The sequence below is a fragment of the Malaclemys terrapin genome, chromosome 2 (assembly GCF_027887155.1).
Source record: "Malaclemys terrapin pileata isolate rMalTer1 chromosome 2, rMalTer1.hap1, whole genome shotgun sequence".
NCBI classification, from domain to species: domain Eukaryota; kingdom Metazoa; phylum Chordata; order Testudines; family Emydidae; genus Malaclemys; species Malaclemys terrapin.
In genome coordinates this window covers 51,036,156-51,057,092 of record NC_071506.1, presented here as the reverse complement: position 1 = coordinate 51,057,092, position 20,937 = coordinate 51,036,156, and the positions used below count along the sequence as shown (strand labels likewise).

The window sequence follows — 20,937 nt, the reverse complement described above, 5'->3', positions numbered from 1 at the left end:
CTACCTAGCATGGAGCTGCAATTGATGAGACTTCTGTGCTTTAGTGAACTTCAGGATGTTCATTAATTAGAGTCCCCCTGGTAGCTCACTGGAACAGAGCAGCTGGTTAGAGCAATAGCTGAGCAGCTGCATCCATAACATCAGCAAATTTATGAATCAGTTGGGGGCACCTGATTTGTAAAGTTTGATGCTTATTCAGTGGTGTGAACTTCACCCCGGACTCAGTGGAACAGTCATGTCTACAGTGTGAATGTTCTGCTGTATCTTTTCTGCTGCAGGGCATTGGGGTCAGTGTTCTCTAGTGCCACCTACTGCTGGAGCTGGAGAATCAGCACTTAATAGGTCAGAGGAATGTACTAAACGTCAGCAAGCGGCAGGGATGGGAAAAGGTTGAGACTCTTGTTTTAAATGTCAAATGTTTTTTGTTTGTGAGCTGAGACTGAATACACATAGTGCACATGTTTAGCCCACTGGATAACTGTAAATATAAAACTCTGTGCTACTAATATTTGGTTTCTATGTCTCAAAGGTGGTTTAACCCTGCTCAGGGAGGGTAACTCACTTTGTGCGGACCCCTGGGTAGGTAAGATGTGTGATTCTGGAGAGTTGGGCAAAAAAAGAGCAGCAGCATTTTCAAGTACTGTGTGTTTAGAACTGATTTGCTGGAACATACGAATTCTAGATCACGGGGAGTGAATTTAGCTACGCAGTCACTGTGAGGAAGGTATGTATTGTCCGCATTTTAGAGAAGGACCAGAGCGACAGAGGGCCACATTGTGAACGCCTTCTCGTGGGAGCAGGTACCACTCATGCAAATACTTCCATTGATGTCAGTGAGACACCTCGTGTAAGTAATCACTCAGCAATGTGAGTAAGGGACTCACAATGTGGTCCTGAGAAATTAACGGGGCTAATATGGCCCTAATTTGGGCTGATTACCCAACTTCAGACACCTGAGCCCTGATTTTCTGAGATGCTGAGCAGTCACAGTCAGACGGGCTTCAGACCGACTTGTGAGTGCCTAGCATCTTTGAAAAACAGGCTCCTCATGTCTAAAGTTGGGCACTCAAAAACCAAGGCACCCAGAAATAGACACCACTTCTGAAAATGTGGGATAAAGAGATTAACACTGGGTCCCCGGGGTACTGCTGTGATAGAACCCGGGTCTCATGACTCCAAAGGCTTTGGAAAACAGGATCAGGCCCAAAGCAAAATGTGTGCGTTTCAGCTTTTCTAGTTATGTTGCTTTAAAGAAGCTAAATGTTTTGTGCAGCATGGCTGGGGGAAAAGTCACGCAGCTGCAGTCTCAGCAATGCTATCATTCGCGGTTGGTTGCACCTTTTCAGACTATGCATTTGGAAATACAGCATGTTGTGTGTTTGATATCTTGGTTTTATTTCTCAATAGATGATGTGGCAGTAAAGATCCCTGCTTATGCCTGGGTGAACTCTAATCCTGAGCAGAAGCCTGACCTCTGATACCTGTTCCACCATGTACCTGTTTCATCCTCTGTGGAGTGCTGGTATGGTGTTCCAAGGGACGCTTCAGCTATTTTACCACATGGCAGTTGCAGTGGATAAAGCATATATGATACCAGTGAAACTGCAATCAGTTTGCATATCATTTTTTTCTCCTAATTGTGAAAATGGAGACTTTTTATTTTAATATCATGGTCCATTTTCACTAATTGTTATTAAAAGATCACTATGTCCCAACTAATTACCCCAGTGATAGCTGTATCTGCAAATGCTGGTTTTCCAGTTGCTTCTCCTGGACTCAAGCATGCTATATTTCCATGTACATGTTAATTCTGGAAGCTTATATCAACTCTCTTCTATTTCCAGTGTTCCTGGCAGTTGAAATGTTGTATCATCAGACAGAAGACTCAATAAATGTAATATGTAATTAAAGTTATTGTGGCAAATTCTATCAATTACACCAGTGCAGCCCAACTGACTTTAAGTTTGCATGGGTGTAACTGACAAGAGATTTGAATCTATTAACTGTAGCGTGGACATTAATGAGCTATTATATTGCTGTTATGTTTCTTAATTATTTTTTATCCTAAATTACTATCATAGTACACAGTCAAAGGAGCCAATTCCCATTCCTAAGAATTCCTTCCCAACTTCCAGTTCTCTGGCCCAATTCTCTTTCCCTGGCATTGTGGTAATCTGGTTTCTAGCACCAGTGCAGCTCTTCTTCAGACTCACTTCCATAGTATGATCTAATCCAGGGGTTCTCAAACGGGGGGTCGGGACGCCTCAGGGGGTCACAAGGTTATTACATGAGGGGTCGCAAACTGCCAACCTCCACCCCAAACCCCACTTTGCCTCCAGCATTTATAATGGTATTAAATATATAAAAAGGTGTTCTGAATTTATAAGGGGGGTGTCGCACTCAGAGGCTTGCTATGTGAAAGGGGTCACCAGTAAAAAAGTTTGAGAGCCACTGATTAAGCTATGACTCCTGTTTCCTCTTCCCAGTTTAGTTCACCTCTTTCATTGACTCCCCAGTATATCCAGACTCATGCCCCAGCAAGTCCAAACTTCTTCCCAGCAGAAGTAATCTTTTTTCCCTTAACTATCTTGCTGAATTGTCCCCCACTGTTATGTATGTGACAGCGTGGCACAGGGCCTTCCAGATTAGAGGTGATTCATCCTTGACCCCACAGCTGCTTTTGGATTTCAGCAGAACAGTCCCTTCTGCTGAATTGGAGATTTATTACTGCTGCTTTTAAAAATGCTCCCATCCCCCTTTCCAGCTGATCAGGAAAACTTTAGTCCCCAGGTTGTTTTTCTATTTTTCTAGTGTGGTTTCTTCAAACTCTTGCCAGTCTGAAGGACAGATTGTCCAGACTGAGAACACCTTTGAAACACTATTCTCCTCAGTGAGCCAATCCTTGCTGATGTTCACAGTGGGTCTCTCCAGGCAATCCAGTTTTCCTGTACCGCCTTGTTGGAAAGGAATGCTTCACAGACAGAGGCATTCTCTAGTCCAATTTATACAGCGCTCATTGAAGTCAATATGAGTCTTTTTCCCTTCTTGAGGTGTGAAATCTTTAATGGGGATCAGACAAGGCCCTATACCTCACTTGACAGCCCTAATGAAAGTGTAGTTCAGCAAGCAGGCTTTAAAACTTGGTGAGAATTTCCCACGGGTATTAATTTATCTGCATTTAAGAAACAAACATGGTTTATTGTAACAAACTACTCACAACAAAAGGTATGTAAGAGGGGAAAATGTATGTCCACTTTTGCAAAGTCTAGAAGCATCTCTGGAGCATCTGTATGTCAGTAATATTACAAGTACAGAAATGAGGCTTTGGAAATAATTGTTTGATTAAAAACATAACAGTTGGAAAAGAGAGCCAGAAAATGAAGATTTGAACCAGACACTACCAGAAGCTTTGCATAGGCCCATTAGTGCTGCTTTCTCTCTCTCTCTCAGACACACACCAAGTTTGAGTGAGTCAGGAGCAAAGGAATTGATTTCATTAGAAAACATTTTAAACTTTGTAAATCGGATGGGATGGTAGAAACTGGATCCACTGTTACATCTGGCATATGCCTTCTGGCGGCACAAACAATGAACTAGAGATTGGGTAAGTGATGTAGCCAATTTATGTCAGCAGCATTATCTAGAGACATCAAGCACATTCATCTACCATCAAGATGATAAAGAGGGGAGTCCATCATCAGATGGTACGCTATTTGTTCTTGAGCTCCACGGGGGCAGGATGGGGAGCTCAAGTAGATTAACAGTAAAGATACAAGTTAAACTGCCCATGACTCCAACATATCCTGTTGTAACGAAGAAGGATCTATTGGCTCATATGGTTGTCTGGGGGGGGCATGCAAGAGCATATCCAGAGACACTAGAGGCTGCAGATGTGAGTTGTCTATCTGTCAAGAAATGCTACATCAATGCAAAACATAGTCCTGAGCCTCCTGTTGCTGCCATTCCTTAGAAAGTTTGTGTCCGAGGTACTGTCTGGGAAGCTCAATGGTTTCAAAAAAGTGGTCACATTATCTGGCATTTTGGATGTGGCTTTGAGATGAAATTGTGATGTAAGCTGTCTTGGTGGTTGACTGCGCAACAATGCAGCCCTGGATCTACCCTCACACCTAATTGCTGGGGCAGCAATGGGAGCTGGGAGTGGAAGGGTGGAAATGTGAGTTGTCTGGGTTGCACCAGATGATACGAAGGCCATAGTTGATACTTGAGTCCAGCTTGCCACAATAATGACTGGAGATCCAAGCTGCTGCACAGTATTCCATGGATACAATCATTACGGGACTGGTAGATGTCCGTCAGGGTGCAGCACTGCCGGCGTAGGAGTTGCTGGCAAGGCTGCAGAGAAATGGGATTCCTGACTGAATTTTAGCATGTTTGCTTTCTAAGTTGTTGAAAGGACAGACAGCTGTCAAGCTTTATTTCCAAATAAGTAAGTCATGGTTAAAAAAAACAATTGGCTGATTGCTTGGGAGGATCTGTAGCTGCCAATGTCATTGTTACTTAGATTAGGTATTTTTTTATCTTGCTCATTTTGGTCCCCACTTTTAAATATGGCCCTCTAGCATAAGATTTATATTTTTGATGGGTGATAGAGTTTGGGACTACCAAATTGTAGGGTGTTTACTGTAATTAGCTCTGCTTTCAGTATTGTGGCTAAGGAAATAAAAGTGCTGGTGACTGGAATCTGGTTCCTAGCACTGTTTTATCCCTACACTATCTGTCACTAGTTGGCCTTGAGTATTACGTATTCAAGCCATTTTTAAAGAGAAGTTGTCAGAGTTTACGTGTCTCACGCCTTCTTTTTTCTCCATGGTAGCAGCAGCTGTTCTTGTCAATGCCCAGCAAACTCCCACAACGCCTGAGCTATTCCTGGGAACTTGGAAACTCGTCTCCAGTGAAAACTTTGAGGAATACATGAAAGAACTGGGTGAGACATTATTTTGACAGGGGACTGGAAATGTGTCTGCCTTCAGAGAGAAGGTGCTGAGTCTGTCCTGTGTTCCTCTGCTTCTCTGAAGTGGCAAAGCTGTACTTGGTGTACATCCAGAGAAGGGCTGGAAGGAAAGGTGACTAACTCACCTTCACATTTTGCTGATCCTGGGGCCATCAGGCACTGCCCTGGTCCCAGCACAGGTTTGAGCAGCCTACAGGCTGCTGTATATTGCATTGGCTGCAAATAACTCCGAGGTTATGGCACCTGATGATGAGCCAGCTGCAGGGACTCTTTAGCTATAATGACCATGGTAGATTTCAAGGACGAAGTAAAAGGAGGAGTTATGTTAGATTTTATCAGTGGTGTAAGTAGGGCAGTCCTGTCCAGTCTGCCATACAAGTAAGCTATTTATAGCCGGTATGGCATATTGGAAAGACACAGGAGGAGCAGAACGCCAGGCCGCCGGGCAGCCCCATGGCAGCAGCTCCTGCAGCGTGGCTGTACTGCCCCCAGCCCTTCCACACAGCTGCGTGCCTGCGTCTCCTATCCGGGATTTGTACAGCAGCCCTGTCAGAGGCCAGGGCTGGGGGCGGGGCTGGTACAGCTGCGCCGGAGGAGCTGCTGGCATGGGGCTGCCAGTGCTCCTTTCGCCGTGACGGTTCCCGGGAGAGTGCTGTGGTTCAAGGCTCTCCCAGGAACCGCAGCAGTGAAAGGAGCAGAACCCCACGCCGGCAGCTCCTCCTGCACAGCTGTACCGTCCCAGCCTCCCTCTACAGACCCTGGACAGGACTCAGGAGATGCAGCTGCATGGAAGGGCTGGGGGCAAGGCTGAGGGCTATACAGCCGCACCAAAGGAGCTACCAGCATGGGGCTCGGTTGCCAGCATGTTTGAAAAAAAATATTCTCTGCTGTCAGAGGGAGCTAGTTTGAAGCTCTTCTGCTGGCAATTCCCAAAGCAGGTGTGACTGTGAACTGGCTATTGTTCCAGAGAGCAAGCCCTCTTCTCTTAGCAGCCCACACAGCAGCTGTGCCATGTCCACCCACTGGGGGCGCTCCCCCCTGCAAGTAACATGGGATGGATCGAGGGGAGGGAAGAGGAGAGCGCAGAGCCCCAGCCTGGGGTCACGTGAGGAGTCATGTGCCCCCCCCAGCTTTAGCTGGTGCAGCATACCAGTAAGAAATGAATTCTACTTGCACCACTGGATTTTATCAATCTCTACTAAAGTCAACATCCTGTATTAAGAGGAAAGGGAAATCTAGGTTTCTGAGAGTGATAGAAACAGGAAACAAATAGTGCTCTTCAATGACAGAGCAGAACTTCCTGGAAAAAGTTAGGGGTGAAGATGGGCCAGACAGCACCAAAGGCAATACCATAATTATCCGTTTAATACTCAAACTACTACTGATGGCTAAGTGATACTCTCATATCATGCACTTTCTCGGTATCAGAAAGGGGTGCAGAAGGAGATTTTCTCCAACTCTTGTGCTATTGCTTCATTCCTGTTAGAGGTCTAGAATGCATCACTGGAACTCTTACATACTGGAAAAACTCAAAAGCATGTCTCTTTCACCAGCAGAAAGTTAGTCCAGTAAAAATTACCTCACCCACCTTGTCTCTTTAATAAAAGATGACACACAGTCCATTCCTATAGCGGGAGACCAGTGTTGTACCTAAATTGAGAGGCACTGGGGCCATCTAGGAAGATACAGGCCAACAAACCTTACTTCAGCATCTGGCAAGGTGAGCACCCCAATAACTAAAGGCAGAGCTCTAAAAGCCAGAGGTGAAAGCAAAAGGAACAAGCCAAAACCTGTTTTGAAATGGTAAGTTGTCTTCCTAATAGCATCGTGTGCCAGTTAAAGTAGATGAAGACAGACAGTTGACTTATCTTTTGAAAAAAAGCTTTTTTGTAAGTCTCTCTCAAGAGACGAGGTTGGAAGATAATTAGTCTCAGGGGAAAGGCAAATAATTGGCAACTGGTAAAGGAGGAAGGTTATGCAATTTTGAACATTGTAAAGTAGTACACATCCCTGAGATGCTCCCATGGTAATAAGAAGAGTCTTATGTTTGTTAAGGATCCTGAACAGGGGGTTTTAGAGATGTGACAATTTGCCAGTAATTTAAAAATTGATTAGGTGAGACTAAGGAAGATTGTTTTCCTTGCTGTTGAGGAATTGCAGAGCAGGCTAATGAGCAGCACAAATGCTGGTGAAAATCATTGGTGATGAGTGAATGGTACAGTAGCAGTTACCTATCAGTTTGAGCTACTTACACACACTGCAGAATTCTCAGTCAATAACAGTCACTCAAAGACAAGTGTCATTGAAAGGATGCAGCAATTAGAAACCAGAATGTATTGAGATGGGACTGAAGGCAGAAAGACTTCTTATGCCACTATATAAAATTGTTAGCACCCTCATCTTGAGCATTGTGCTCATCGGGGAGTGTCCATCTCAGGAGACGGAGACATCAGTAACAAAGATCCAGAAGAGAGGAGATAAGTGATTTTTTAGTAGTTTAGGATGTTGGTTCATTTCCAAGACCCCCTCAGGAAGCCCTCTAACTATATTCCTTCTCCCACCTGGACAGACTTCTAAGGGGGTATTCTAGACCTCCAACTTCCTAGCATTCTTCTTGAAGCAGAGGGGTTTTCCCAGTTGGTGTTCCCTCTACCATATTCCGTTGGCTATCATCCATGCATTTTTGGATCTGTCCCTCAATTACACGACCCCCATTTCTTTGTTAATTCCCAGAATAGGAAGAAGCCAATCTTGTGCCAAGGGTTTGGCTTTTTGGGGCACTCCTGCCCTAATCAAGGTCAAGTAGGCCACTTCAGGTATATCTTTTCCCCAGTTAGACACTTGTGGGTGGCTTGTGCCAGCTGATGTGGGTTGGGGCTAAGGGACTGTTTAATTGCAGTGTAGACATTTGGTCTCAGACTGCTCTAGGATACTGAGATGGGAGAGGCCCAGGCTGTGGCCTGATTGCAGTATAAGCAGATCTTTCCAAGGGATCAGGCATCACTACCACACAAATACTCTAGGACATTAGTCTGGAAATATTTTATTCACTCGCCACACTTCAAACAAGTAGTGACTAAACTGAAATATGGTACATTGCGGGCACATGACTATTCAAAACTTTTACAAACAGAAGGGAAACAGTAGCCTTTATCTTGTGGAACTGAGCCAGTTCCCAGTAGCAAGTTATAGTTAACTGCAGATAGTTTCTTCATGCTTTCTCATAGACTCTAGTGCAGATGGCATACTTCATGGTACATTCCTAGAAGGATAAAGAGGAGTTCAATGAAATTATAATAGCAAGACAAAATAGAAATGTCTCAACAAAGCTGTTCTGCAAGTCTAGCATGCACCTGAAGGTAGAGAGCATTCAAATAGACCGCAGTCTAAGTCACCACCTTTAGCACTGAATTACATTAGTAATCCACTGGTCTCAAAAGTTTAGAAGAAGTTATTGTACAGCAATGGTCTTTAAGCAGTACTTAGAAGTGGAAATTGTTTTAGCCAACGCTGTTCAAAGATACAACATGAGGGGTTTTCACTTGTTAATAAAAACACTGGTCCACATTATCCAAAATAAAGAGATTAACATGGGGATTCAGCTATCTGTGAAGATCAGTGTTCATTGATCAGATAGCAGGAACTGTCTCACTTACCACAACCATCTTTCCATCCACCACCTCTCTCTTTATTGTGGTCTCTTTGTCATCCCATTTCTGCACATGAATCATTGAGCCATTGTCCAAGGTTACAACACTCTGGAAAGACATAACAGCAAGGTGAGCAATTTTGCCAGCATTTTGCAAGTTAAAGGGGCTATTTACCCCGTGTATCATACCATGTTCTCAGCTCTGTCTCCTAATCAAAATTCCAGATCCGTGGTACAGCTGTATCGGATGGTTTTCAGACTGTATTGCTTTCAAGTAGATTATCCTATCCCCTCCCTCCGCCCAAAGAGGGCAAGAAAATCCACACATCACAAGCTGATCAGTAACACCAAGCACTCCCCACGCCCCAACCCCTTACTTTAGTTTTCCTGTTATCTGTTGTGGTTTCCTCAAATTCTTGGCCCAGCTTGAAGGAGATCTCTGTATTTTTAACAGGGCTCTCTGTTTTGATTGTTAGTATATCCTCATCAGCACTGATGAGGACAGTAGGCTTTGCCAGGCTGCCCAGTTTCCTCATGGCAAAGCCCACTCCTGAAGAAGACACAAGATACCATCTAAGAGTTCACGCTGATCTGAAAACAAAGGAAAGACAGCAGTTCTGTCTGGCAATGAAGGAGAGAGCACAAAGCGTGGCCTGGAAACAGAGAGTGGGACAATTAGGAGGACATGTACAGATAAACACCCTGTCTCCCTGAAAAGGCATCAGAAGTATAGATGTGTATTTCCCCCCACCCAACAGATAGTCAGCAGGCTTAAAGGATTCTTAGCTGATCATCTCTTACTTCAGAGACGTTTTCCTTTTGATAAAATATTTCCAGGTATCTTTATTAAAGATGTGAGGAATACACACATTTTGGGGAGTCAAGAGGTTTCCCCATCTCCCACGTCAAACCAAACACTGAAGGAGCAGGTAGAGGAGAGAATCAGAGGCGCACAGTTATGGGAGGCAGTGTTCTCTAGTGGATTTACCACTAGATGAGGACTCAGGAGACCTGGGTTCTTTCCCCAGCTCTTCCACTGGGCTTCTGGGTGACCTTCGGCAAGTCACTTAAGCTCTCTGTGCCTCAGTTTCTCATCTATAAAATGGGGATAATGATACCGGTGTCCTTTGTAAAGGACTTTAGGATCTATCAGTGAAAGTCACTATACAAGAGCCCAGTATTCATTATCATTGTATGTTACTATATCATGGCAGCTGCCATTTTACCTTTAGTTGTATGCCTTTATGCATACATGCTTTTTTGTTTTGTGTCTACAAGTCTCGCTAAATAGCAGGATTATTATGCAAGCCAGTCTACAGTCTTGCCCCTTTCCATCTCACCTATTTAGATGGGCTCTACTTCATTTATGACTCCCCATATAAGCCACTGGATAGGTTGCCTCAGTGACACCTGTGTAACTGATTTGAATACAGGTTCACCAATGGAGCATGGAATTTACTCTAGTGTGTGTCAGTTACCTAAGTCATATCTTTCAAGGAGTCTTTGTAGTCTGAAGAGCACCCACAGGAAAGCACCTTTTTACTCAGTAGATATGTGGTCTGTGGATTTAGTCATTGCTGCTTACATTAGTGACAAAAAGAAGTTGTTACTTCGTTTGACTCTGTTTACCCAACAGAAGCAGAACAAACATGAGTCAGGGAGCTAGACTTCATGCAGTCCTGTTTACACAAGATGGGTTCACAAGTTCCGATCATTTACCCCTCTACAAGCCCATTGAATGCAGCAGAGTTGCACAGCAGCCACAGAAAGCATAGTCTGACCCTCATCACTGCTGATTACATAAAAAACAGAAAAAAAAAATCCAACTTAACTCTCAGAACCTAACTTGTGTTTGGTACTAAGGAATTTTATTTTAACTTGTAAGCTGAGAACATTAGATATGGAGTTATTGAAATACAATGAGGGATCGCTACAATGCCTTTTTACCATCTCCCCACCCAGTGTGGCAATTTAAGACTATACATAGCATATTGTCATTTTCAGACTGAACAGTCTGATGAGAACTAATTAAGTAACTGTTGTATACCTTGGCACTCTACAAGATAGTACCTGTACATATCTGATCCATACACAAATTACAGACTCTAGGAAATGCAGTATCAAGAAATAGGAACACCCTTGAGTACAATTAACTGGCAGCCCCTGAAAAATCAGTATAAGTTTGGGTTTTTTTGGTTAAGTTACAAGGGTAAACTCCAGACCCACTACAGTTTATGTGAAGAGAAAAAGCATCACAATATTATTCATTAAGAAAACAGTATTTCTCACCTAATTCTTTCATATAATCTTCAAATTTTTCACTGGAGACAAGTTTCCAGGTTCCTAAGAACTGATCACACATTCTATAGAGATTTACTAGACAATAATCCTTAGAGGGGAAACCCCCCCTCTACCCCCCAAACTTTCAGCAAGAAACCAACCAGCAATATATCATAAGCCCCCTCCCCCTTATTTTTAAAGATTTCCTGGACATGTGATACTTGGGGGCTGACCAATGGGAGAAAATTATGTCAGGCCCCCTAATTACCAGTATTTTTGTAACAAAGTGAAACTCAAGGTGCTTATGGTAAAAACCATAAGGAAAGAAAGAATCCACAAACTCAGGCCCTGGTTCTGCAAGTACTTATGCATGTGCTTAAGTATTCCCTTTGGCTTCAGTGTTTCTAAAGTTAAGTACATATTTGCAGGATAATGATCTTAGCTTTCACCTGACACTATAGGGGATCATTTGAAAAGAAATTAGCCTTCCAAAATAAGAGTTGCATCTATCTTAAAGGGACAGGGTCAACTATTTAAGCCCCCATAAAGTAAGTGGAATTTAAAAAACAGTGGATTATATTCCTAAAGTCTTCATGATACTTTGCATATAATATTGTATTTTAAAGAAATGAACAATCCTCGGATTCTAATTGAACTGCCTCCCTTCCCGCCCAGCAATAGCTGAGCCAACAGACCTAGAAGCCATATCAGGGAATCAGGACTGTCAGGAGCTCTGCGGCACATAATGATTAGTGGGGGTTCGGTATCGCAGATGGAATGATAAATTGGGAGGATTCTTAATTGATGTGGGTATTGAGCAGTGCTTCTATATCCTGGGAAATTTCCCAAACCCTGGGAATATGTGAGTAAAATGTTTCAACTTGGGAAATTGAGAATTTTCATTCAAAACATTTTACTCACAAATTCCCAGATTTTGGGACATTTCCCAGGATATAGAAGCACTGTAAAAAACTTTATCTGGGAATTTTTCACCAGATTTGGGAAATTTTTAGTGCTAGGTTGGGAAAAGTTGGCATCACAATATAGAAGCACTGGTTTTGAGGGACTTTTGTGGTCATGGCAGAGCAGCCCTCTGCACTGCAGCTGGTGGGAGCAGGGGGGGAAGTTGACAAAAAGTTGAAGTACATCACCACTCCCCGGCCCCCAATTTGAGCACTGTACTTAGGGGAGGAGATAAAATGTTGGTGGAGCCAGGTTTGAGAGCAATCAGAACTTGCTCAGTTTAGGGGGAAGGTCAGAACTTGCTAGGAACCAGGAAACATCACCACAGGCAGTAATCAAGCCTTGTGTAGGGCCTGACAGGCAAATCAGGAAGGGACTCTTTGAAGCTACACAAACTGACAGGTCTCTTTACAGCTGATCCCTCTCTAATTGGGGAAGGCTGATTCTTCATATTTACTATGTTTCTCCATTGAAAACACTCAGTTTTGAATAGCAGATTCATTTGGGATTAGTGACCTTTATTAATTGCCCTTTTGTGCTAAATGAAATAACAGTGAAAGTGATTGGAGTCCTTACATTGCCTCTCCTGATTGGTTGTCCCTGAGTATCACATGTTTAGGGCATCTTTAAAATGAAGTGACTGAGCACCCATATTTCATAGCAGTTTCTGATCTTAGAAGAAGACTACTTTCTTCTTTGCTTAATAATTTTTCCAGTTATATTTTACATCATGTGTGAGCCATTTTTAGGAAGCTGGAAACTCATTTCTAGTGAAAACTTTGAGAGCTATATGAAAGAATTAGGTAAGGACTATATTATAAGTTAAGCAGGTTTTTTTTTCTTTTTTTTTTTTTTCTTTCTTAAAATAGAAGATACTGAAAGTGCATTTAGGTTTTTTTTTTTTTTCTATTTATGAATGATTCACTTTGGTAACAGAGTGGAATGGCTTTATAGTATTGATATGTTTGAATTTGGGATGACAGAACATTTTCATTATATGTTACAAATTTTTCCTAATAAATAGTCAATTTGCTATAATCTTCCCTCTTCTAAGAGGAAGAGCTAGCTTGTATCTGCATGGAGCTGTTTACTGATATTGTATTCTTAACTATTGATTGTGCAGCCACAAATGAATTATCACTCATAAGCAGGAAATGTTATGAGGGCTCTAATGTAATTACTTGAATGGTTGATACTAGGTATGTAGCTAAACAAACACCACTATTATTTAGGAAAGCTTGGATTAAGATTTAAACTCCACATCTATTGCTTGTATCTAGTTGTCTCCTAGAGCATGCTAGTACAACTCAATTTACTGTTTCAACTTCTAAGGTGACTATTAAAATGGCACCTTCTTACAACATACAGAGGGAAAAGGTCTAGATAGTATCTGATAGAAATACAAAAGACCATTAGAACTGCAGCGTCTACATGATTGAGAGAGCCATGACTTCTAGTACATCCACAGACCTAATTACCGAGCTCTCTCTCTTGGAGGTGTATGTAAAATCCAAGTTAGTAACTTGTATCTTTCTCTTTAAGGGGTGGGTTTTGCTACTAGGAAGCTTGGCAGCCTGGCCAAGCCCAGTGTGGTGATCAGCACCAATGATGACATAATAACCATCAAGACAGAGAGCACCTTTAAAAACACAGAGATCTCCTTCAAGCTGGGAGAAGAGTTTGAGGAAACCACAGCAGATGACAGGAAAACCAAGGTGAGGGCTAATCTTTAAAGGTGACCTGCAAAGGACTTTTGGGTTTGTGCCCTTTCTTGCTTCATGATGACTTTCTTTAGACATGGTTCCCTTCTGCCCCTGCCTCATAAGAACTGGGGAGGTCATGCTCTGCACTTCTGGTTGGCTTTGGGGCAATCCTCATGCCCACTGTGCTCCCACAATAAGGTCTAACAACTTCCTTTCTCTGAAGTGTTCACTAGTCACTGGAACTAACAGATGGTAAATAAAATCCTTACTCTAAAAAAAAAAATCCCTTCTATAAATGGCTTGGCTTTCAATGTTTGTTAAAGTACACCTCTACCCTGATATAACGCAGTCCTCAGGAGCCAAAAATCCCTAATGTGCTATTGGTGAAACCCTTTTATATCTGGGTAGCAGCAGCAGCAGGGCTCCAGCAGTGATTTAAAGAGCCTGGAGCACCGGGCCCTTTAAAGTGCTGCCCGAGTCCCGGAGTTACTGCGTTCTATGCAAACCTGTTATGTTGTGTTGCATTATATCAGGGTAGAGGTGTAGTAATTTTAGGCTTGAAATTAGACAAAGGTTTCTAAAAATCAGAGGTGAAGTTTTGGAACAGCCTTCCAAGGGAAACAGTGGGGGTGAAAGACCTCTCTGGCTTTAAGATTAAGCTAGATAAGTTTATGGAGGGGATGGTTTGATGGGATTAAGTGATTTTAATCAATAGGTCAATAACGTGCCATTGCTGGTAACTAGTAACAATGGTCAATGATGGGATATTAAAAGTTACTACAGAGAACTTTTCCAGAGGGTCTGGCTGGAGAATCTTGCCTGCATCCTCGGGGTTCAGCTGATCGCCATATTTGGGGTCGGGAAGGAATTTTTCTCCAGGGTAGATTGGCAGAGGCTCTGGAGATTTTTTCGCTTTCCTCCACAGCATGGGGCAGGGGTCACTTGCTGGAGGATTCTCAGCTATTTGAAGTCTTTAAATCATGATTTGGGGACTTCAACAGCTGAGTCAAAGGAGAGAGTTCTTCCAGAAGAGGGTGGGTCAGCTTTTGTGGCCCGCATCATGTGGGAGGTCAGACTAGATGATCATAATGGTCCCTTCTGACCTTAGAGTCTGAGTCTATAATTTGATTACTTAAGTTGCCCTATCCTCTTTGTGTAGGAAAGACAGAAATTGCTAACACTCAACTAAAAACTGACCATATCCAGCCCTCCTTCATACACTATAAAGCAGAAAACTGGCACAAGCCCAGCTCTTCCCTCTAAAGGCTGACAAGTAAATGCTCCTTATCTGCTGCATGGTGTCAAACAGGAGTTTCTCTCAAAGGGACTAGCTGGAAACTTTCAATAGCAGGATGTTTTCACTGAATTCAAGGTGCCTAAGGCCCAGAAAATTACTCTAAGACAAGTCCCTCTGTGGTGAGGGGAGGGTTATGTAGTAGTCTTGGCAGTGGCACCTTATACTATGTCTAATCACCCTCACATTGGTCAGGATGGAATAGGACTTTTCTCCCTTTAGATAAGACTGGAATTTCTACTCCCATTCCTTGCCATGTTTTCTTATGCAGCTGCGCCTACTGGAGGAGCTTATGTGGTGGGCCAAAGCAGATGGTGCCCCTATGCATCCATGTAATGCATTATCTCATAGGGCACTACATCAAATCACAAGTGATGATACAAGGTAGTTGGGACTAGCCCCAACTCTAGAGGTGAAAGTAAGCTGGTACAGCATACCAGCAAGAGTCAGCATGCAATACTGGACCAGCTTCACCAGGTAACAATTTAAAGGGCCTGGGGCTCTCAGCAGCTGCTAGATTCCCAGGCCCTTTAAATTGCTGCACCAGCCCTGCTGCTGGAGCCCCCTGGGGTAGCAGAAGTGGCCGGGATCCCTGGGGCTCCACTGCAGTAGCGGCGGCCGGGAGCTCCTGGTCCATTAAATCACCACTGGAGCCCCGCTGCCACTACCCCAGGGCTCCGGCAGTGGGGCTTGGGCAGCGATTTAAAGGGCCAGGGGCTCCCAGCTACTGCAGTGGAGTTGTGGGCCCTTTAAATCTCCACCAGAGCCCTGAGGTAGCAGCAGCAGCTGGGAGCCCCTGGGGATCTGTGGCCAATTTAAAGGGCCCGGGGCCCTGCTGTGGTAGCGTTGGCCGGGAGTCCCAGGCCCTTTAAATTGCCACCGGAGCCCTTGGCCGCCACTGCTACCCTGGGGCTCCGACAGCGGGGCTCAGTCTGTGATTTAAAGGGCCTGGGGCTCCACTGCGGTCAGGTAGGGTTACCATATCTCATAAATAAAAAAAGAGGACCCTCCATGGGCCATGGCCCCGCCCATTTCCCCACCCCTAGCCCCGCCCCAACTCCGCCCCTTCCCCCACCCTAACTCCGCCCCCTCCTCCCTCCCACTCCCAGCCAGGGGGAAAGGGCTGCCCCAGTGCTACCAGCATCACGGTTTCCCGGGCAGCCCCCAGACCCTGCGCCCCCAGCCGGCGCTTCCCCAGCGCAGCTGGTGCCCGGGAGGGGAAGCGCCCAGCCGGGGGCGCAGGGTCTGGAGGCTGCCCAGCAAACCGTGAAGCCGGTAGCGCTCGGGCTTTGGGCAGCCCCCATGCCTCCGGACCCTGTGCCCCCAGCCGGGCACTTCCCCTCTGGGGCTCCGGCGGCTCTGCGTAACTTACACTGTATAAGTTACACAGAGCCGAAGAGGAGCAGAGCCCCCGCAGCTGGAGGCTCTGCTCCTCTTAGGCTCTAAGAGCCGGGCTGCCCCAGCGCTACCGGCTTTGGGCAGCCCCCGTGCCTCCGGACCCTGCGCCGCCGGAGCCCAGGAGGGGAAGTGCCCGGCTGGGGGCGCAGGGTCCGGAGGCAATGGGGCTGCCCGAAGCCGGTAGCTCTCGGGCAGCCCGGTTCTTACACAGAGCCCCAGCCGCTGGAGGCTCTGTTTAACTGACCCTGTGTCAGTTACACAGAGCCCCGGGGGCTGGAGGCTTTTCTCCTCTTTGGCTCTGTGTAACTGACACTGGGTCAGTTACACAGAGCCCCGGGGGCTGGAGGCTCCAGCCGCCCCCGCTCTGTTTAAGAGCTGGGCTGCCCAAGCGCTACCGGCTTCGGGCAGCCCCGTGCCTCCAGACCCTGCGCCCCCAGCCGGGCACTTCCCCTCCCGGGCTCCGGCGGCGCAGGGTCTCCAGGCACGGGGCTGCCCGAAGCCGGTAGCGTTCAGGCAGCCAGGCTCTTAAACAGAGCCGCCATTTTCCCGGACATGTTCCGCTTTTTGGCAATTCCCCCCGGACGGGGGTTTGACTGCCGAAAAGCCGGACATGTCCGGGGAAAAAGAGGACGTATGGTAACCCTAGGTCAGGGCCGTCCTTACCCATAGGCAAAGTAGGCAGCTCCGTAGGGCACCAAATTTCCTGGTGCCCTGTGCAGCTGTGTGTTGCTCCCACCCCTGCTCCAGCTCTTCCCCAGGCCCCTGCCCCTGCTCCACCCCAGCCCTGCCCTCACTCCCCTGAAGATTGCAGCCAGGCCTGTCCCTGCACTCACCGCATAAGTGGAGCGACCCAGCCCCAGCCTGCTCCGCTCCCCTGGCTCCTATCTGTGCCGCTGGCGAGTGGTTTCCCCCCCAAGCCTGGGAGCCAGGGGAGTAGAGCAGGTTGGGGCCCCAGGCCTCTGTGGGGGACTGGCCCCAGGCCAACCAGGGCAGGGCTGGCCACTTCCTGCAGGAAGTGGAGTGACCCGGCCCTATCCTGCTCTGCTGGCTCCCAGGCTTGGGGGAAGGTGGAACCTCCCCCCAGCACTCGCTGGTGGCGCGGCTGGGAGCCAGGGGAGTGGAGCAGGCTGGGACTGGGTCACTCCACTTCCCACAGGAAGTGACCAGTCCCCCCTCCCCCACACAGTCTGTCCGCGGAGGGCACCAAAATACCTAGGGACGGCCCTGACTGCGTTAGTAGGAGCCCCGGACCCTTTAAATGGCCCACAGCCACCTCCACAGTGTTGCTCTGGCAGTGATTTTAAAGGGCCTGGGGCTCCCAGCCACCACTGCTGGAGCCCTGGGCCCTTTAAATCTTTTTTTTAAAGGGCATGGGGCTCTAAAGGCCACACCCCTTCCTGTTGAGGCCCTGACCCCTGCTAAGGACTTACCAGTACACTGAGTCCTGTAAGTTACTTTCACCCCTGCCCAACTCCACTCTCCACCTGTCTCCTGACACCTTTTCTTCCAGCGGGGGGAAGAGGGGCTGACAAGATGGATGTATTGTGGTGGCATATGTGAGCCTTGACTAGCATGGGATACAGCTACAGTACAACGGGATCTGTGCCTTCTCAGGAGCTGTGCAAGCAGTGGTAAAGAAGCGTCTGAAACCTGGGTCTTCCCAGGAAGCTTCCTGAAAGCCAGCTTGAATATCTGCTGTGAACATGGGATTTGTTTAAATGATTGAAGAGGCAAATCTTCTGTGTGCTGTGACTGTCTGTCTGACCCAGAGTCCCTCTGCTTCTTTTTGTCTTGGCAGAGCATTATCACCTTGGACAATGGTGCTTTGATTCATGTGCAGAAGTGGGATGGCAAAGAGACGACAATAAAGAGAAAACTGGTGGATAGTAAGCTTGTGGTGGTGAGTTCAAGTTTTTTTTAAACCCTCATCTGAGCACTAAATGCTCTATCTGAAACAGAAATGCTCATTAAGAGCTGCTGGTGCATGTAAGAAGAAAGTGAAGTACAGAAATATGGTTTACCTCCTTTTTTTTTTTTTTTCTTTAAACCTGAGCAGATGGGCAAAACTTGGCCTAGTTTGTCTTTGCTTGGGAGGAAGAGTTGATTTGGCATCCAGTATTTGCAGTGCACAAAGTCCTGTTTCCCTGAACAGGCAGCATCTTTGCTCACAGTTCCAAGCCCATCTGCTGCCAGTACTTAACCCAAAAGTATTCAGTCTCTTGAGGTTCTCAAGGCTAGGTTCTAAGGTTCCACCTGTATCCTTGGCTCTCTGCTTCTCTGCCACTTCTGCATCTCTTCATGCACAGATGCAAACCTTCACCAAACAAGAACCTGGACTGTGCAACATATACCTCTGTTCTTAGGTGATGATTATACCTGTGTTTGGGTGGAGGCTCCTTGTGTTTCAGCTATCTGGTTCCAAAAAGGCACTTAATTATTCCTTACACTTATCACAAATGAAGGGGGACTATTATACCCACTATTTTAAACAAGGTTCAGCCCAACCCATAACATACAAAGTAGGAAAGTTCCACTTCAAACAAAACTAGTGGAGAACTGCTAAAGAGACCAAAACCCAAGAGTTAGTATTCTTGTACTAAACACCAATCTGAGTGCTGGACAGAAAGTTAGAGGCAGACATGCAGCCTGCTGTTCCAGTATACTAGTGCTGGCTGATATCATGATCACTCTGTAACATGTTCCAGGAGGCAAGAAATGCTTGACTCTTACTCTGATATTTAATGTTAGAGTAACAAATACTAAGTAAACACCTTGGACTCTGATATGACAGATCCTTGTTCACTTAGACTCCTAGAACTCTGCTGTAATAGTTCAGAAATTGAATTAATCATCTTGCCTTCTAGGAATGCACCATGAACAAGGTCACCAGCACTAGAGTCTATGAGCGAGCCTGAGGAATTCCTATCTCCATGTTGGATCAGAACTTGCTGTTAATCTGTTCAATGATTGTTGCTGCATGACACTACTGTTCAATTCTGCAAGCGTCAATAACTTTGAGATACAGCTTTATTAGGAATATGCTTGTAACTAATCTGCAATTAGTGACTGCGGCTATTAAATAAAACATTTCTGAGCACATAGTGGGGATTGTCTAATCTTGGTTTATTCTTTGCCAAAGGAAGGTTAACTCACTAATAGTGACCTCTGTGGTGGTGGAGTAACATAAGCTTTGACTACAGCTGCTTTACACAGAGTGACTATTGGTAGAACAATATTTCAACAGGGCTGCCAATGCTGTCCTAGCTAAAGCAATCATGTTTGCTTAGCCATCACTGTCCTTAGACAGCTCTTCACATATGATTGTTTGAGGATATGGATTGACTTTTAAACTCAAGTAGAGAAGCCCTTCCATTTTAAGTTCCACGGTACTTAAGAGCTAGATGTTCCTAGAACCCTGCTTAATACAGTATCTAGGCCCTGAAATCTAATAGACCCTTGTGAAAATAACTGACCCTAGGCCATGTTCTAGTTTTACTAGACAGCAAATATTACCATGCTGCTGGCTTATGCAAGTAAATGTAAAAATTCCAAAGGCTTGCAGCTCTACTTGGGTCAGAACAAAACTCAACTAAAGCAGCAAGACCCTCTAAAGCTAACAACTGGTCTTCTACACATCCGTGTAAATGGCATTACACACTGACCACTTCCATACCTCCCATTCTTTGAATAGTGGTATATATACACCTGATTCAGGTACAGTAACTCCTCACTTAGTCATCGTGGTTAACGTTGCTGATCAATGAAGGAACATGCACAATTTTAAATGAGCAATACGTCCTTCTAATGTTTAGCAGCTGCCTGCTTTGTCCATTGCTTGCAGGAAGAGCAGCCTGTTGCAGCTAGCTGGTGGGGGGGCTTGGCTGCCAGTCCACACTGGTTTTTCCCTACTCCCTTAAGTTCCCTGTGCAGCAGCTGCCCAGCAATTGTAGCTGCCCCCCTCCCCACTGCCATGTGCTGCTCCTGCCCTCTGCCTTGGAGCTGCTCCCTGAGACTCCTGCTTGTGGGGGGGAGGGAGGGGTAATGTCAGTGTCCTCCTGCACCCTGTGTACTGCATCTTCCATAGAGCAGGGAGGACATAACAGGGCTCAGGATGGAGGGAGTTTGCTGGCAGTAGCTGCAGTCTCAGCAAGCTGATCTAATTAACAAGGCAGTGTACTTAAAGGGGAAATGTGCATCACACACAGTGTGTGTTTGTGTGTCTGTCTCTGCAATGCTATCTCCCCTCCCTCCATTCCAGGTGCCATGTGAGAATGAACTCTTGAGGGCTCAGCCAATTGCTAGCTCATCATTTAGCAGTAAGGCATTTCCTGGGAAATATCCCACCCTATGACTCCTCCACCTCAACCAAGCTTCACAATCCTCATCACTGTGTACCAGTATTAAATTGTTTAAGACTTAGTGTGTGTATAATATAGTATTTTGTCTGGTGGGGAAAAAAATTCCCTGGAACCTAACCCCTCATTTACATTAATTCTTAGGGGGGAAAGGGATTCACTTAACATAATTTTGCTTAAAGTCACATTTTTCAGGAACATAACTCCTATATTAAGTGAGGTGTTACTGTATATCATTCTGTCTCTTGTTTAGAGCTTCAGTTTCCTACTAACATAGGATTTGAAATGGTATGTGACTGGAAGCCTATTATTAGGGCCCTACC

The 20,937-nt window shown here is 45.6% G+C and overlaps 2 protein-coding genes across 3 annotated transcripts in view; one reads left to right on the top strand and one right to left on the bottom strand.

Annotated features, from left to right (window-relative positions):
- LOC128832943 (fatty acid-binding protein, adipocyte-like) overlaps positions 1–19,365 on the top strand; it is a 31,045-nt gene extending 11,680 nt beyond the window's left edge. Inside the window, exons 2-6 of one of the 2 annotated variants that reach the window (XM_054020665.1) lie at positions 1,408–1,522; positions 4,835–4,945; positions 13,407–13,579; positions 18,058–18,159; positions 19,124–19,365. In XM_054020665.1, the coding sequence (XP_053876640.1) occupies positions 1,492–1,522; positions 4,835–4,945; positions 13,407–13,579; positions 18,058–18,159; positions 19,124–19,174 (468 nt within the window). In that variant the 5' untranslated portion in view covers positions 1,408–1,491 and the 3' untranslated portion in view covers positions 19,175–19,365. Of the gene's footprint in view, positions 1–1,407; positions 1,523–4,834; positions 4,946–12,554; positions 12,668–13,406; positions 13,580–18,057; positions 18,160–19,123 lie in introns of those variants that run through there. The other variant, XM_054020666.1, reaches the window with a different exon arrangement.
- Positions 7,988–11,040, bottom strand: LOC128832947 (myelin P2 protein-like). Its single transcript, XM_054020668.1, has 4 exons — positions 10,911–11,040; positions 8,999–9,171; positions 8,629–8,730; positions 7,988–8,234 (listed from the first exon to the last, which is right to left on the bottom strand). Exons 1-4 carry the CDS (start codon positions 10,981–10,983, stop codon positions 8,184–8,186), a joined length of 399 nt encoding a protein of 132 aa, XP_053876643.1. The 5' UTR covers positions 10,984–11,040; the 3' UTR covers positions 7,988–8,183.
- Positions 19,366–20,937: the final 1,572 nt, after the last annotated feature.

Excerpts from the sequence above, each read along its gene's own strand:
- LOC128832947 (XM_054020668.1), bottom strand. The coding sequence starts at position 10,983 with ATGTGTGATCAGTTCTTAGGAACCTGGAAACTTGTCTCCAGTGAAAAA. Across the intron at positions 9,172-10,910 it reads AGATTATATGAAAGAATTAG|GAGTGGGCTTTGCCATGAGG; the intron begins GTGAGAAATACT and ends TGTCTTCTTCAG. Across the intron at positions 8,731-8,998 it reads CAGATAACAGGAAAACTAAA|AGTGTTGTAACCTTGGACAA; the intron begins GTAAGGGGTTGG and ends ATGTCTTTCCAG.